Source organism: Nanorana parkeri, unplaced genomic scaffold, assembly GCF_000935625.1.
Source record: "Nanorana parkeri isolate BGI_ZX_2015 unplaced genomic scaffold, ASM93562v1 scaffold879, whole genome shotgun sequence".
Classification (NCBI taxonomy): domain Eukaryota; kingdom Metazoa; phylum Chordata; class Amphibia; order Anura; family Dicroglossidae; genus Nanorana; species Nanorana parkeri.
The window spans coordinates 310,209-327,840 of record NW_017307147.1 but is presented as its reverse complement, the minus strand read 5'-3'; the positions used below and the strand labels follow the sequence as shown (position 1 = coordinate 327,840).

Here is a 17,632-nt window from a genome sequence, read left to right as displayed (position 1 = left end):
CTTACCATCTTGTCTTGAATTGTATTGTAATTGTAATGTCTTCCTTATATTGCAAAGCGCTGAGCAAACTGTTGGCGCTATATAAATCCTCTATAATAATAATGTATTTTACATTGAACATTGATGGACATATTAGAAGTGGTCTGCACCTTTTCTAAATATGTGTACGTCCATGATTTTCCATCAGCGAATGTCCGCGATATAATTCTTCCAGACTGGTCATACTCCATCCTCTCAGACATGGTCCCTCTCTGGATCCCTGCCACGTGTCCCCCTGGGGAGTAAGTCACATTTACTCCATTCAGCCCGTTGGATGGAGACCAGAGGCTGGGCCTTCCTGCTTGATCATACAGGATCCTCAGGGTGAACTTTCTGTGGTCGTCATTAATTTTTTCTGTCCTGGTAACACGGTCGAAATCCAGAGAGAGCAAGTTTCGGTTGTGCACCTGTTGGAAAGGATAGCTGAAATGAGTTATGAGCCTAACACCACCGGTAACAACTGCATCTCAAGCCAACTTTTTTTTTTTAACCATTTTGGATAGACTGAGGACAGGAAAACAAACTCAGGCAGTTTTTACTGGTCTCTGCAGTCCCATTGGGACTTTACTTCATGTCCAGGTGCAACCTCAAGACAGAAACTGAGGGAAATCAGCAACAGAGGTACACACAGGATTAAAAACATGCTTAGTAGTAATCTAAGGATAAGACTGGAATCCATATCAGCTTTTCATTGCTGTCCCAAATGGATATTCTCCCCCACTTCTGTCATGGTGACAACATCCCAATCAGAACAGGAAGTGAAAGAAAATGTCCTCAATGATAATTCAGCTTTTGATCGGCTTTTCATTGCTGTCCCAAATGGACATTCTCCCCCCACTCCTGTCATGGTGACAACATTCCAATCAGAACAGGAAGTGAAAGAAAATTTCCTCAATGAGAATTCAGCTTTTCATTGCTGTTCCAAATGGACATTCTCCCCCCACTTCTGTCCTGGTGACAACATTCCAATCAGGACAGGAAGTGAAAGAAAATGTCCTCAATGAGAATTCGGACAGCAGTAAAACCCCCAAAAAGGTTCCAACCTTTCTCCATACTGTCATAGTTACATAGTTACATAGTATTTGAGGTTGAATAAAGACATAAGTCCATCAAGTCCAACCTATTAGGATCTCATTCTAGGAGTACCTGTACCCCTTTATATTACGGTCCCTTAAGAAATCGTCCAAAAGTTTCTTGAACAATTCCACATTATTTGCTGAAATCACCGCCTGTGGCAGTGAGTTCCAGACCCTAACTGATCTTACTGTGAAGAACCCCCTTCGCCCCTTGTGCTGGAATTTTTTTTCCATCAATTTTAGGTGATGGCCTCTAGTTTTTGTAATGGAGTTAATTTTAAACAGTTTATCGCTAATGTTGCTATCACCATTAAACATTTTGTACATGGAAATCATATCCCCCCTTAATCTCCTCACCTCTAATGTGAACATGTTTAAATTTAGTAGCCTCGTCTCGTAGCTCTGGTCCTCCATACCCCTAATTAGTTTGGTTGCCCTTCGCTGGACTTTTTCCAACTCAAGGACATCTTTTCTTAGTACTGGTGACCAGAACTGGACCGCGTACTCCAGATGTGGTCGATTTCAGCAAATAATGTGGAATTGTTCAAGAAACTTTTGGACGATTTCTTAAGGGACCGTAATATACAGGGGTACAGGTACTCCTAGAATGAGATCCTAATAGGTTGGACTTGATGGACTTATGTCTTTATTCAACCTCAAATACTATGTAACTATGTAACTATGTAACTATGACAGTATGGAGAAAGGCGGGGCGATTTCTATAGTTTATAATACACCTGCTCAATGAGAGACACCTGAGCTCAATTAACCCCTCACACTTTGCTTGACGTAGGGGTCCTGTGAGGCTACGAAACGTTGCATTCACACGTCACCCTAATGGAATACGAATAAAAGGACATCCCGAAGCAAAATGGTGTGCAGGCAACATATCTTCTAGATTGTACATTGTGGCGCCATCCACCAGTTGTTCCAGCACCTGTTGGATTTGGGGTACATCGGCACGGTGTGCGAAGGGGATATTACAAAGGTATTTCTTTCAATCCCAGCAGCCAATAGGCGTTAGAATGAAGGAACGGTGAGTATGCGCTGCTGGGAAGGGGACATTAAAGCAACCTGTTGTATTACTGGGCGTAGATAAAGAATTGGTTTGCAAGTTTTTGGACTGTGGGAGGAAACTAGAAAATCCTGAATGAAGTGATGCAAGCATACAAATACTCCATGCAGATCACCTTGAAGATGCTCATCCAGACCTAAGAACTAGAGCTACAGAGATCATTTATTACCCGCCATGCTACTAGGGTACCCACTGACATGGCCACAGCAGATCATCACTGCTCACTAAATAGCCAACTGTCCAGAATCCTTGGACATGTCCTTGGCTCTTTAACAAACATACTCTACATTCTCAGTGCTGCCCTCTTTAACTACCTTAGTACCATTTTTGGTTCCTAATAATGCGTTCTCATGAATACTTCTTCAGCCTTCACAAGCAGCACCTCCAGTGCGTGTAGATAATAGACTATCATTCTGACATTTTGTTTTAAGATTTGTTTTAGTAATTAGGCATACATAAAACGCACACTTGATCTGCGCCTTATAAAGCAACAAAGAGGCTTCAGAAATCCGACATCACTGGCAGTTCATTCCTAGGAGTGGAGCTATAATAGCATTACATCACCTCATTATTCACACCGTTGGGCGTGAGGAGGCGGGCCTGTTGCCAGAAGTGTCGATGAGATTAACCAGGCCCTCTGAACGGTTTTATGATCAATTATCATGTGTGCTATCACTCCTGGGACCGGTATTCACCTCATTATACGCTGAAGCCAAGCGGTTGCTGAATCAGCATAGACAGACGGAGGAACTTTAAATATGCTCTCCAAGGTGTTTCTACCAATATGTTTAAATGTAAAGATGGTAAAACCAGTCACTTCATGAGTCTATAGCCTGCTAAGGATGAGACAGTGCTCCAAAGATGCTATCCGCTATACAAATTGTAGGTGGGCGCAAAGGCTGGATTTAAGGTCAATGTGCCTTTTTAAAATGATTGTTTATTATGGTAAAGCACACATTCATGGCTACTAGAAAAGTCTCCAAGGTCCTAGAATTCCCCAACTGGTGACAAACCTTTATCCTGTTTTGACCACCTCAGGTCCAGCCTTCCAAGAGGCCTTTTCATGTAGCAACACAGAGAAGTGGCGGTCACCTGTGTATTGATATGTTCCTCGGGGAATAAGACCAGAGGTTTGACACACGCCCTACTGAGTCAGACCTATAACTCTGTATCAATCAAATCTCATACTTCCTGCTGACTGGAGATCTAGGTCTGACTTAGCAGGGGGCATGTTTGGCAAAGAGACCACTGCTTCTGCATAGACCAAGGGTCCTCCTCTGGAGCATGCTGGAAGGGGACAGGCTTTTCTACTCAGGCTATCAGCAGACATGATCACTTCCCTTTTTAAATATGATAATCATTTGCCTTTGAGATTTGAGTCTTCCATTGCTTTTGTTATTTTCTAAAAATGTTAGCTACCAAGCTGACATGTTTATCCAGTCCACTCAATGCTTGGCCACTTTCTCAGAACAATGCAGATCATGGAGTTGTGATGTCACTTGCTGCCTGTCCCGAAAGTAGTGAAGCCAGAGACAGGCCAGTGAACTAGCATTTTACAGAGAAACTCCATGTAATGAGTGAAACCAGTTCTCAACCTTCTAACACTATCCAAGAAACAAATATGTGCCACTGACCGACCACACTAAAGAATAGCCAGCAAAAGAGACATTGCAACCATTCTGAATGGATCAACTTTCACCACCGAGAAGCCACAGCTAGCAAGGAACCATCACTGAGAGGGAAAAATGTATGGGCAACTTTTGAAAACGTAATAACAAAAAAAAAAAAATAGCATACCCTCAGCCGACGTCCAAAAACAGTGACCTGTCCCCGGGCTTGTTCTTTCCGCTGGCGCCATTCCACCAAGTTGAGCCCATTGTCTATCGGCAAGGTGACATTACGCTTGCCCACAGTGGGGTTCACCGTGCCCGCCAGCAAGTGTGGCTCCGTCTGAAGGGTGACCTCCATTCCGTTTGCCAAAATAAGCCGAAGAGAGCCATCGGCGCCAATGTAATAACTATTGCGTACTTGATCTGAGGAAGGTAATACACAGAGTTAGCAAATCACCTCAATCCTATGCCAAAAAAATAACACACAGAACATAAATTACATGACACACAATGTAAAGGAATAAGTAAGACACAATCCACCTTGCAGAAGGGTGTAGAAGGCCCCGGAAGCAGACAGGTTGGTGGTTATGGTAACATCTTCCTTGTTGGATGTCTCCACTTGAACGTGGACTGAGCTGTCTGTGTCGCTGCGGAAGCTACTGACTTGACCCGTGGGGAACGTTACATTGGTCAGACGCCCAAAGGTATCATACCTGAAAAACAAGAGACATTAGTGGAAGGGAAGCAAAGTTAGTGCATACTTTACTAAAGACGAGCATAATGAGAAGACTAGACGACTAGTGTTGGCCATTTTGTGTCCCGTGCTTAACGCAACAGTAAATGCCAAGGCACAGCCCCACACCGGCCAAAACTCTGCAGAGCCTTGTGTGAAGGTTCTCATTCATCCAGGTCATAGCATATCTATAAAAAATAAATCCAAGCAACTGGACTTGCTGTATTTTTCTTGAAGACGTTTTCCTGGTTATCCTACTAGCTTTCAAAACTCGGAATTGAGATATCTGAATATCTGCAGAACCTCGCCCTCTAGAAAGTGAGCAACCAAGGAGTGATGGCATAGAAGGAGATGATAGGATCTCAAACGTTAGGGTCATTAGTGAAGCAAGGCCCTTATTCAGCTTATCATGTGCCCTGGGTGTGAAGGGCCCTGTGACGGGTTTTGCTCACAAAATACACCTCTGCAGTCTTGAAGGCCGTCCAAAGTTTGAACAGCAACTTTAAAAAAGCAACGGAAGAGGAGTCGGAATACGAGATGGAAAAACGTACAGTGAAATTTATGAACTAAACATTACTCGATTTGGCTGCTGCACACTAACGTCCATATGACTATTACAATCGCCCCCATTGTTGATTTGCCTGTGCTCCAGCACGGCCATGTAATGTTCACCACTGGTCTCCCGACACTGTATGCCCATTAAACGTTGCCAGGCTTAATTTGCAATGCTATTAAGCATATCATAAATTATGGAGAGACAGTCAGCAAGGAATGTCATGGCTCGATGCTCTGGTATTGCAGCAGTGCACACAGGCTTCGAAGTATCTATAAGCCTTTGCTGAAAGATGGATTAACCGACAGAATTCCGAGTGCAGGCTTCAGCCAGGCTGGAAATGGTTATAATTCAATAACTTCCTCCAGGAAAGTTAAAGGAACTGTCTGTTGCCTCCAACAACCATACAGCCATTCAGCCTCTGCTTCTCCTAGTCTAAGTGCTGCAGGGCAGAGGGTGGCAACGGGCTGATAACAGCTCAAACTCAGATTCTTACACTGGCTTCATTAAAAATAAATTTATTGATTCATTAATAATTAATCAACGCACATCTATATTACGTTTTGTCTTTTGCACTATATTGCCAAAAGTATCAAGGTATTTCATGCTCCCAACTTTGTGGGAACAGTTTGGGGATGACCTCTTCCTATTTCAACATGACTGCACACCAGTGCACAAAGCAACGTCCATAAAGACATGGGTGAGCGAGTTTGGGGGGGAGGAACTTGACTGGCCTGCAGAGAGTCCTGACCTCAACCAGATAGAACACCTTGGGATGAATTAGAGCCGAGACTGTGAGCCCGGCCTTCTCCTCCAACATCAGTACCTGACCTCACAAATGGTCCAACATTCCCATAGACACACTCCTAAACCTTGTGGACGCCTTCCCAGAAGAGTTGAAGCTGTTATAGCGGCAAAGGGCGGAGCCAACCCAATACTCAACCCTACGGACGGAGACTGGGATACCATTAAAGTTCATGTGCGTGTAAAGAGTCCCAATAAGTTTGGCAATATAGTGTATATCTTCTGGAGTTCAGCTTTAACACTGTAATGGATTCGGGGTGGGCAGATGCCTCATTGCCGCCGTTCGCAATGCAACATCTGATGGCCTTTTTAAAGAGTGCACAGCCAACATCTATAAAATTGCAGGAGGTGGATGCGATACATTTACAGATGTCCCGTATACATGAGCATAAAATCTGCATGGCTATCTATGAAAGCATTGTCGGCGTCATAAAATCTGTTTTTTGTTTCCCTTTACAGGCTTTTACAGCCGTGTCCACAATAGGATCTCTCCCTCCTCATTTGGCAAAATTTCATTTTTATGTATAAAATAAAAATAAAATGTCTCTGCTTTTATGTGAGCGGTAAAAAAGCAGTATAAGTAGCCCCCCCCCCCCCCCCCTTCCCAAACCAACCACCCTATGAATGTAATTTCTTTCTTTCAAGGCTGTCCATCAGCCGCCTTCACAGTGGAAACTCAAAAGGAAAAATCTGACCCTTTCGTGTTCATAGCCAATTTAATACAATTTACATACACAATTGGCAGCGTCTTTCGGAGCCGGTCAATAATTTACACTGACACGCTTTTAGCTTATAAGTAGAACGAAGGGAAAATGTTTTCTCCCACAACTAACGTACAATAATCTTCGGCGGTAAAAAATCCATCCTGATGTACTGTTGGGTGAAGCCGACTTTGAATGCGTTTGGAAAGATTCCTACATTATTCATGGGAGCTTGGAAACTATAAGTATCGAATGTTAACAAAAAGGAAAATACTACTATTTTCAAGCAATTGGATGGCCATTGACTGCTGGTGAAAATGATCTGTGTTTGTGCAGCTGACCAGCCTATGTCGTTATACTATAGAGTCCCTTTAAAGAGGTTCTGTGACTGGCTCTCTGAAAGCCGCCTGCTTTACCCAACATTAGTGCATAGGGTGACCAGGAACGGATTTACTCTCTATGCTGCCCCAATGCCAGATTCCTTAATGCGCCCTCCCCTGTATGCAGGCTGCATACAAGTGATCTCGGCGACATCGCCGAGATCACTTGTACAAAACAAGTGGCGGGTTCCCCGCTGTACATTTAGCCCTGCTTGCCCAAAGCAGGGCTAAATGTAGAAAACAAATACCCGCCCAGCGCCTGGAACTACATGTCCCGGGAGATAGGAATTCCACACCACTGCTGCCCCTCTACTCCCTGCTGCACCAAGGCCGGGCCTCGGTTGGCCATTTGGGAAATCCGGCCCTGAGGGTGACGCTGGCAGAGCTGCAGGTAGGAGAGACTGCAGATATCATTCTAGTGTTCTTGTCTCATCTAAAACACAAATGTAATCTATTGCAGCTTATGAATACTTAGATGTAATGGTTGCATTAGTTTAAGGTGTTTTCCTCTTTTTCACTTGGGTCAGTAACACACTTCCTGTCTTAGGGTGGCGACACTCCTCCACTGTAGCTATGGAGGAGCAGCATAGCCACCCTTAAGCAGCAGCATTGTTAACCTGTGGAAAGGGGCACTGTTGGACTAGTAGACTAGATGAACTTTACATAGGTTACCAACAAGTGAAATCTGAAATCCAGCTAGGGCAGGTTTGTGGTTGGCACTTCTGCCTTGCAGCACTGAGGGTCCCTGGTTCAAATCCCGGTAAGGACACTATTTTCCTCCCACACTCCAAAGACATGCTGGAAGGTTATTTGGCTCCTCTCTAAATTGGCCCTGTATGTGTGCATGTGAGATAGGGACCTTAGATTGTAAGCTCCTCGAGGGCAGGGACTGATGGGAATGTAAAGCGTTGCGTAAATTGTTGGCGCTATATAAATATCTGTAATTAATAAATAACACTTTTTAGGCCGTTACAGAAACATTCCTTGCTTCCTTTTGGGATAACGGTTGTAAATGATAAAAAAAAGCCCCCTGTCCCTGTAAAATGGTTTGTCTCAACCCTATATCTTCCATTTTTGCTGGACTGCTTGGTCTGCTAAAGGAAGTTGAAAAACAACAGACCTACTGACAGGATCAGTAATGAAATGATGTTAGAGGGGGGAATCAGAAAAACAAAGACTGCTGTGTTGATTCTACTGACAGACTGCATTATAAATGTCATTTTTTGAAAACATTTTGCCCATAGTTCCATTTTAATAGAAAAAGGTTGAAAGAAAAAGAGAAAAAGATAGAAGAAATGAAGGATAAAAACTAGAGAAAGAGTGAAAGAAAAAAAAAAGGAGGAAAAAACCCAAAGAAAAAAAAACAGATAAAAAGAAAGAGACCAGAAAGCAAGACAAAAGTAAATAAGAAGAACGTGAAAAAAAAGGTAAAAAAAAGAAAAAGATATAAAGAAAGAGAAAAAAAAAGATCAAAACAAGAAAAAGGAAACGAAAGAGTGAAAACGATAATTGACAAGCAGAAGGCACAAGAGTTTGATTACTTACTCATAGAAGGTCGTCCATCCATTCTCGTTGCTCTTCGTAGCGAGGAGACCGGAGTTTCCATGGTAGGTCATTGAGGCCAGCTCATTACCCTGTTCTGAGAAACTTTTGAGAGCGCTGTTTGTGCCCATTGTCAACCAAAAGACTTGACCATCAGGCACGACAAGCCAGAGGGGCATCCCGGTGGAATCTCTGCGTATGTTGAGGGTATTTCCATTGTTGTCTGTAATCAGAGTCAGATCCCCATCTGCAGTGTAGGTGAAGTTGTAGAGAAAGTCACCAGTGGTAAGGCTTTGGGTGTAAAGGTGCCGCCCAGTTGTGTCAAAAAGATACAGCTCCTGGTCAATGGGAGAAGACACCTCGTACATGTTCTGACTGTTGAGGAATGGCTTGTTGGTTCGGATAAACCGGATCCTGATATTTCCAAGGTCGGCCACGTACAAGTCACCATCAGCACATACGGCTAGAGATGAGGGAGCGTTTAGCTTGGCATCCTTGGCGTAACCATCATCTCCAGAAAAGCACTCGCAGCTGGCATCATTTTTGCAATCGCAGCCGCTTGGCGCACCCGCCACCAATGAGATTTCCCCGCTGGTGCTGACCTGCCTAATTCTGTTGATCTTCTTTTCATCAGTTTCGGAAATGTACAGGATTCCATTATGAGATACAGCCAGGGCTGTGGCTGCCTCCAAGGTGGCGTGGACTGCTACTTTGCTAAGGAGGAAGTGGTCAATGCCAGGAACCTGGCAGTGCATAGGTCTTCCAGCCACGATACGGACCTGGTGATTTTCAGAGATCTGCAACACTACATTGTTGTCGAGAACGTAGAGAGAGTTGTCCATTGGGTTTACAGCCAAGTCCGTAGGCCATTCAAGTCGGACCTAGAAATAAAATCCAAAGATGCAGAGAAACAATTCAGAAAATGCAGAATTATTACAGGACAGTAATATATGCGAGAACCAAATACTCATCTAAGAATGCATCTCTTAATCACCAAATACAGAAACCCGTGGTTTAAAAAGGAATGCCAGTTCATCTAAAAGGCTGGCTAGATTTTGATGGATCAAGTGACATGTGCTCTTTATCTGATGGACCATGGTATGTGGCAAGCTTAACCCAGCAGCTCAAGTCACATACTCAACATTCAACAAAAGCACGGCGCCTCCAATGTGTGTTGGAGCACGTCACTCACTCCCCTTCCTCTAACATGACAGTGCTGGTGCTTGGTTGATTGGACATGGGGGCAACAAAAAGAGACTGCTTAGGCTTGCATCAGCTTAAACTAGAATGACTTAAAACATATATAGAGCTTTCTTTCCTCAACCGCAATGGAGAACAGAGTGGTGGGGGAGTAAGGGAAATGTTTGCATGTTCTGCTAGGGAGGGGGGCATTAAGGTGTACCTGTTGCTTTGCAAAGTCTGAATGGGCAAAGCTCAGGTTTTAAGGTCTACCTGGCTATGATATGCTCAGAAGGGGGAGTGGCAAAACACAACCTTAAGATCTAAAAGAACACAAATTGTAACTAGTTTATTGTATGTAGTCATTTTAAATCCAAAATGGATCTCAATCTAAAGTCTAGACAGATATTCCATTTAACTGTTGCATTTTACACAGCACTAGCTCTGGTACCTGAATTGGCCTAATATGTTTTTTTGTCATCTCCCACAAGGCAACACTTACACCGGAGTGGCAGTACCACGAGCTAATAAAGGAAATATTGCTGATAGGAGAGGGAATCATAGGGGAGACCCTATTGGTGAGCTCATACAAACAGAAGAAAAGCTGTCCACACACCGGATTCCGCTGGGAGAGTTTATTAAAAATTCTACCACCTCACTGGTGTCCCACGGAAGGTCAATCCCCTTTGAAGAGTTTCACCCAATCATGGGCTAAGTAATAGATATAATTATTATCATACAGGATGTATATCGTGCCAACAGTTTGCGCAGCACTTTACAATATAAGGAGGACATTACAATTACAAGACAAGTCAAGAAAGGATGGTTAGGAGGGCCCTGCCCGTGAAAGATGAGGCTGGACCAGGGTAGGCTGATGTGGTACAAGCTTCAATACACTATGCCAGCCAGCTTTTCTTCTGTTTGTATGGGCTCATACTGGAGAGAGGACGTGTTCCCAGTGGCAAGCACCCAGCTCATTCCTTTCCTGAGCCATGGAGGAGCGGTGCTTCTTTTGTGTGTTCTCCCATTGCTGAGCTGCTGCTCCTTTAGAGTGCAGTCACTTGGCTTGGACAGACCCTGAACTAGGCTATCTCCTGTACCTGCAGCGTAGCCTGAAAAAGGGCTAATTGGGGGCAGAAGAGGTGGCGCCCAAGCAGGAAGGTGGTGGTGGGGCATGAAAAAGTGGGGGGGGGGGGGGCTTTGATCTTTCCACCTTGGATGCTGGAGAACTCTGTCTCGACACTGGGCCAAGGGCTTGGCCCTACTGCTAGGCAGGGGTACTGGAGTCATAGGACCAGCATTACAAATTATTTGGCAAGCGAGTCATCACACATACAGATATTCCAAATGTATATATGCGAGTTCAGCTTTAGGAAACCCCAGAGGGAGGACTCCCTTTTAGCAGAAGTGGAAGCCATTTTGCAGCTTGTTAAAGAAAAGAAGAATGTCGCAGCAGCTTACAAGATGGCTGCCGCCACTCCGCGTGAGGCGCCTGCGCCCTACGAATACTCGTCCTCTCCCCTTGGATTACAAACTTTAGTGTAGCAGGAAACGGATTAGTAAACTTTGCGTTTCATCTTTAAATAGACGCACGCCAATTTATTTTTTCAAGCCGGTAGTGATTACTCAGAGGCAATACTTTCCTTTTAGATAATTACCGTGTTTCTGCTACATTAATGTTTATATTGCGCAACGCAAACATTTACAGACTGCATTAAATAAAATTAGCTCCACTCCAGTCTAATTTCATCTCTTTCATTTTTTTAATCTACTTGTTTATTTTCTTTAATCAAAGCAAAAAAAAACAATAACAACCCACATTGCCGCTTAGATTAGTATGTCAGTCACTGCCAAGCTCCTCTGACTATACATCCTGGCGAACTACAACTGTAATCATACCTTGTTACATAGGTATGAAACATTTTCAGTTCTCATTCTGTGGTACTACGATTCCCTGAATACTTACAGCTAGGCTTGCCAGCTTTATGTAATCAGCCTGGGGCTCTGCAGAGGCGGGGCTTACTAAGACTTGCAGTTGCACAGCAGGTCATACACCCCACGGATGGTATGATATCAGTCTCTGGACTGCCTGTATTTAACAGTCAGCCTTCAATAATGCCATTGCAATGCTGGGGACACACCTTACAACCATCGCAAGACAAAAGTCTTGCGATGGTTGTAAGGTAATTTAAAAAAACGTACGATCTGAGGGGCGGGCTTCCGATGACCGCAATGCTGAACGGGCAGTGTGCACTTGCGCACACCGGCCCGTCCGGATCTTATCTTACGAACATGCTACACACCCGCCAAACATCGTACGATTCTCGGCGGGTTTTCGAACATGTTCGTAAGATAAAAGTCGTGCGACCTTACAGTAATAGAGGTCGCACGGCTTCCACACAATTACGATAATCTTACGATCGCGGGATTTCCTGCGATTATCGTACGATTATCGCAAGGTGTGTGGGCACCTTTACTGAACACTGCTGCTCAGATCTCTGCTGTGCACACCTGGCCTCATTTGTGGACTGTAAAGCAAATCCACAAGTTTAAGCCTGTGTCGAATTAAGAACTCTGGCGGGAATTGATCAAAACTGGAGTAGACATCACCTGGAGCAGCTGTGCATGGCAACCAATCAGCTTCTCTCTTCAGTTTTGTTAGATTTGAAAATGAAAAAGCGAGGCTGATTGGTTGCCATGCACAACTGCTCCATATTTTGTCTGTTCCAGTTTTGATCAATTCCCTTCCTTGTCTACTCATTCATGTCCTGGATAGAGGTCTGTCTTCTATATCACTGTATATGCCTTGGATTTTCCAAGTTGATTGGGTTTGTACTCAATCTGTCTATTTTAATAATGGGCCTGTTACCTCTGCTAATGGTCCTCTGCGCTCTGGCTTGCTGTCTGAAACCCGGACTCTGTCTGTGCCTGGCCACGCTTCATCATGCTTTTTGTTTGCTTAAAGAAGGGACCACCCGGTTCCGAAACATCGTTTATTTATGTGACATCACGATGGTCAATAAAGGAGATTGACTGTTATTTGCAACGGAGTGCGAGTCACTTTTTGGCTTGGTACGTTTGATGTGCGGAGGCATCTGCAGTCACTTCCAGCACGGGGCCATCTCGAGACCCTTCCACCCCCCCCCCCCCCCAACTTTCTATGTGGGCTTGATCAGGTCAGGGGTGCGATGGGATATACTACATCTTGGCCTGGCCATTAGCCTGCGGACACTCCTACTATCCTCTGTTAGCATTGACCATCTGTCTAAGGCTAGTACTGCTCTGGCATCTATTGCCGGGTGTTGCCCCTGGCAATACAGAGGATCTACTGAACTCCATGACACTTGCCAAAAAAAAAGTTTGGTTGCATTTACGAATTTAAGCAGGTCCTCTTTCTGAAGAATTATTCTGTTTTCTAATACTTCTGAAATTCCAGTTTAAAGGTGACAGGTTCTCTTTTATAAGATAAGGAAAGGGGTCATTGAAGGATTCCAGTACAGGATGTTACCACGCAGACCGAAGCTATCGTATGTCACCTCTGCTGTAATGTGACATTGCCCAACATAATTAGCTAGCCCCTTCCCTTGGTGGCCGCCTGCGGGGCCCACATATCGTCAAGATTTTTAAGGCTAGTTCTGTCTTCGCTCTTTCCTGGCTGCCAGCCCACCGCACCCTCCAGTATCAGAACATTACATTGTGCGGTTTGCTCATCAATAATGCATAGCCCCATAGCCAGCAATAATCTTCAGAGCAACGCTTACACTGCAGCTTTGTGCAAGGCCCGCTCTGAACCGGTGGGGGGATGTTCAATTTTTAAACTCTGTTTCTTGTCATCGCTGCCAGTTAAATATTTCACAACCTTCACCCCCCTCCTCAGCACCTCGGAGACCTGACCGCACAACCTCTCTAGTTATCAGTGATAAGATGGAGGATCTCTGCTGTTATTGGTCGTCATGGAATATTACAAGGTCACCTGTCACGCAAAATGTTTTTGATAAAGTGTGCACGGCACTAAAAATATAGACACAAGGAGGTCACCCTGGTTAAAAGCTGGACTCCAGGCACAAAGATGAAGCTGTTTTTATTGCCAAAGTATTTCTGTCCATCCAACACAGTGCACTGGATGTGAAGAGGCCGATTCTGTGCAAGAAGACGAGGATTGGAGGAGCAGAGGTAGTACAGGTATGTATAAAGCCTCCTCTTCCTTTGCCGAGTGTCCCTTTTGACACGTGCCCAACACATGGCCAGCCATCTCTCTGTGCGGCCCGCCGCGTCCTGGGCATGGTCCACCGCCAGTTGGGAAGTTTGTAGAGTGCTTTACTGGGATACTCTCTGCATTAACACCCCGTTACTAAAGTGAAGCCAGGACAGTCACACAGTAAACGTATAGTCCCGGCCTGACGTTATTTTGGCGAGATTGCTGCAGCTGCAAGTGATCAGGTAAGTAAAAACTAAGTGGGGTTAAATAACTTTGCCACTGACCACCAATGTGGTATGTGAGATGCGTGGGGGTTAAAAGCACTGCCAATGACCACCAATGAAGGGGATTATTATTGTGGTGACTGACACCAATGCCTGGGGGTTATTTTTGCAGTGCCTGACACCAAGCTATGGTTTATTATTGCAGATAATGAGACCAATAGAAAGGGGTTATTATTGGGGTGACTTAAAACAATGCAGGCTTAATAATTGCAGCAACTACAACTATGCTGGGGGTTATTATTGAATTGACTGACACCAATGCTGGGGGTTTATCATTGCAGATAACGACACCAATTCAAGGGGTTGTTATTGGGGTGACTTAAAACAATGCAGGCTTAATAATTGCAGCAACTACAACTATGCTGGGGGTTATTATTGAATTGACTGACACCAATGCTGGGGGTTATTATCATGGTCACGGAAAGCAATGCTGGGGGTTATTATTCCAATTGCTGACACCAATGCTGGGAGTTATTATCATGGTCACTGAAAGCAATGCTGGGGGTTAATTTTCCGATTGCTGACACCAATGCTGGGGGTTATTATTGCAGATAATGACACCAATTCAAGGGGTTGTTATTGGGGTGACTTAGAACAATGCTGGGAGTTATAACTGCAGCGACTACCACCAATGCTGGGGGTAACTATTGCAACCACTGACACCAATGCTGGGGGTTATTATTGCATCCACTGGCACCAGTACTGGGGGTTATTATTGCGGCCACGGAAACCAGTGCTGGAGGTTATTATGGTGGCCACTCATACCAATGCTGGGGGTTATACTTACTGCCGCTGACAACGATGGGGCTTTTTTCCTGCGTAAAAGATACAGCAGGACTAAAATTTTCAGGTGCTGAGGTACGTCACAGCCCATTTGTTTAATGGGCTGCCTAACTCGACGCAATTTATTGCAATGCACGAAAATGAGCTGCTATTGTGTGGCCCTCTGGAAGTATCAGGGGGCCACACTTGAGGCCCTCTAATATTTTCATGATGAACATCACTGGGTTAAGCATATTACATTTGTATGCACAGCTTCACAAAAAAAAGGAAAAACAGTTTCCTTTCAAAAGCTTTGATCAACGGGCAATTTATGTTTACTGGCCTTTTAAATTGTCAGCGTGTCGTTCAGCAGCCGGATCTGAAGCACCAGCAGACTTTTCAGCACTGGCAACAGCTTGCCTTAAACTATATCCTTCGCGGTCCAGACTTATCTGCATCCTAATAAGCAAAAACAAACGCCAACTTGTTTTTGATCCTGAGCTCTTTAAAGCACAGCATGACTCCCGCTGCAACTAATTTGCAATCTGATACGACCCAAATCCTCTTACATTTCGGCTGCTGCAAAGTTTGGGGTATGGGAGGGAGACGTTGCAGAGCCGGAGCGAGTTCATCTGGCTGGCTTTGTGTTAAACCTAAAGACCAAACGGAACGTTGTGACGTGGGCGTACCTGGGAAATGTCCATGACGGAGTCGCAGCTCAGGGGTCTGGCCGAGGTCAGGTCGTTGGAGCCGAGCAAAGTGGAGATGATGCCGTTTTGGTCGATTCGGCGGATCATGGTGCCGTCAACGAAGTAGATGAGGCCAAACTTGTCGACGGTGATGCCTGGAGAGGGAGGGAGCGATGTTAGATTGTGAGCTCTTCAAGCAAATGAGAGTTTTGGCAACATTCTAAGAGAGAAACACCTGTCAGATAGTGTCACTTGTTGTTGCCTATCATATTTAATACTGATTCTGTCACTGCTCCCACGCTACACAGCTCCTTCACTCTATCCATTTTCTAAGCTGGCAGGCACTTCTCTAACAGCATATGCATTCAAGGATGGATACCACATTCCAAGTTCTGATCTCATGAATACATTTTATTAATCACAACACATTCTGCACAGGCTCCTCCCTCTGACACATTACAGCTGAAGAGCGATCTGGCCCCCGGGGCAGAGAAGCTGAAGCTGAGAGCCTTGAGTGGGATCATTTCGCACATTTCCACTTCTCGAAGCATCTGCATGCCATGTCTCTCTTTAACAAGGATATGGAAGCTAGTAGTAGGTGGTCACATTCAACTGGACTTGTGCGGTAATGTTGAAGACATTTCATAGCTTATCCATACCACTTCTGGTGCCCACACCAACAGGTAGCACAGACCCCTTATCCAACCACCATGGAATGTGCCAAGGCAGGCACATTGATTGTTCAAGAACAGGATGGAAGACAACCTGTCAAACTGGAACAACCATCCCTGACCAAGGGAGGGCCTTCAAGAACATCTGTCTTCCACATATGATGCCATTTTAACATCTCTACCCCGGCAATTTGACAACAATTCACACTTTCAGCCCTGTGGCTAGATGTATAGACACCAACGTACGCACCAAGGATGGAATAATAGACCAAGAACAGAGTGGTTCCACAACTTTCACACCTACCATCCTGTTCTTAGACAACCAACATCTGCCTTGACACATTTCATGGTGATTGGTATAGGTTGTATGTGCGACCTGTGTGGATATAAAAGCTGAGGAATGTTCCTATCTCATTAAAACTGAAGAAGTGGCTTGGATAAGCTATGGAACGTCTTCAACATTGAACAACAAGTCCAGTTGAATGTGATTAACTACCACTAGCTAAACCATGACCTGGATAAATTAGAACCCACATTGATAAGACTATCAGAGACTTGATTTGAGACTTCGATTATCTGTTAGTGTGAGCTCCTAACTTCCTGTAGTGAGCTGGCTCAATAACCATGGAGTATGTGTTCATGTAACTAGTGCTGATAAGCTCCTTGGGGGCAGGGGCTGTCATGACTGGTTCTCCATTAAATGCCTCAAAAGCTCTATCAAAACAGCCAATCAATGAACTGCAAAAATAAGTCAATAACAGTAGCTGGATTGACTTATATCTGCTGACCACATATAATGATGTTTTAATAATGAATCTTCATTATTTGTTTCTTGACTCTTATCATTTCTCGTGTGACCCTTCTTTGCCATACTGAAGAAATAAATAAGGAATCTTATAAAAGACAGTTTAAATACAACGTGTCCTCTATCCCTTTAATATAAAACAGTGTCATTTAGTTGCTATGTTTTTTTTTTTTAAACAAGTTTTATTGAGTTTTCAAGATAAACAAATGAACAACATATATAACAATGATATGAAGACCGTAGAATCATACAAGCCAAATGGGAACAGTAGAACTTGTACATAAAACAGTGGGAAACCAAGAAGAACAGAGGGGGAAGAAAGAAAGTAAAACAAAAAATTGGTCCCTTCAGCCTAATGTGAGCAAGCACACCCCTCTAACAAAACAACACCCCAAGACATATAATGGGGGGAGGAAGGCATTCCAAGTGGGCGGGGGAGAGGTTTCATAGCCCATAGCTATTATGGCGTGTGCACTAAGGGGCCAAAGAGAAAGAGAGAAAAAAGAGCAAAAGGAAAGGAAAAGGAGAATG

The 17,632-nt window shown here is 44.3% G+C and overlaps 1 protein-coding gene across 1 annotated transcript in view; it reads right to left on the bottom strand.

Annotated features, from left to right (window-relative positions):
- TENM4 (teneurin transmembrane protein 4) overlaps window positions 1-17,632 on the bottom strand; it is a 237,822-nt gene that overhangs the window by 13,724 nt on the left and 206,466 nt on the right. Inside the window, exons 22-26 of the mRNA XM_018565717.1 lie at window positions 15,626-15,780; window positions 8,517-9,394; window positions 4,341-4,513; window positions 3,988-4,223; window positions 150-446 (exon numbers count right to left, since the gene is read on the bottom strand). Coding sequence (XP_018421219.1) covers window positions 150-446; window positions 3,988-4,223; window positions 4,341-4,513; window positions 8,517-9,394; window positions 15,626-15,780 — 1,739 coding nt within the window. The remainder of the gene's footprint in view (window positions 1-149; window positions 447-3,987; window positions 4,224-4,340; window positions 4,514-8,516; window positions 9,395-15,625; window positions 15,781-17,632) is intronic.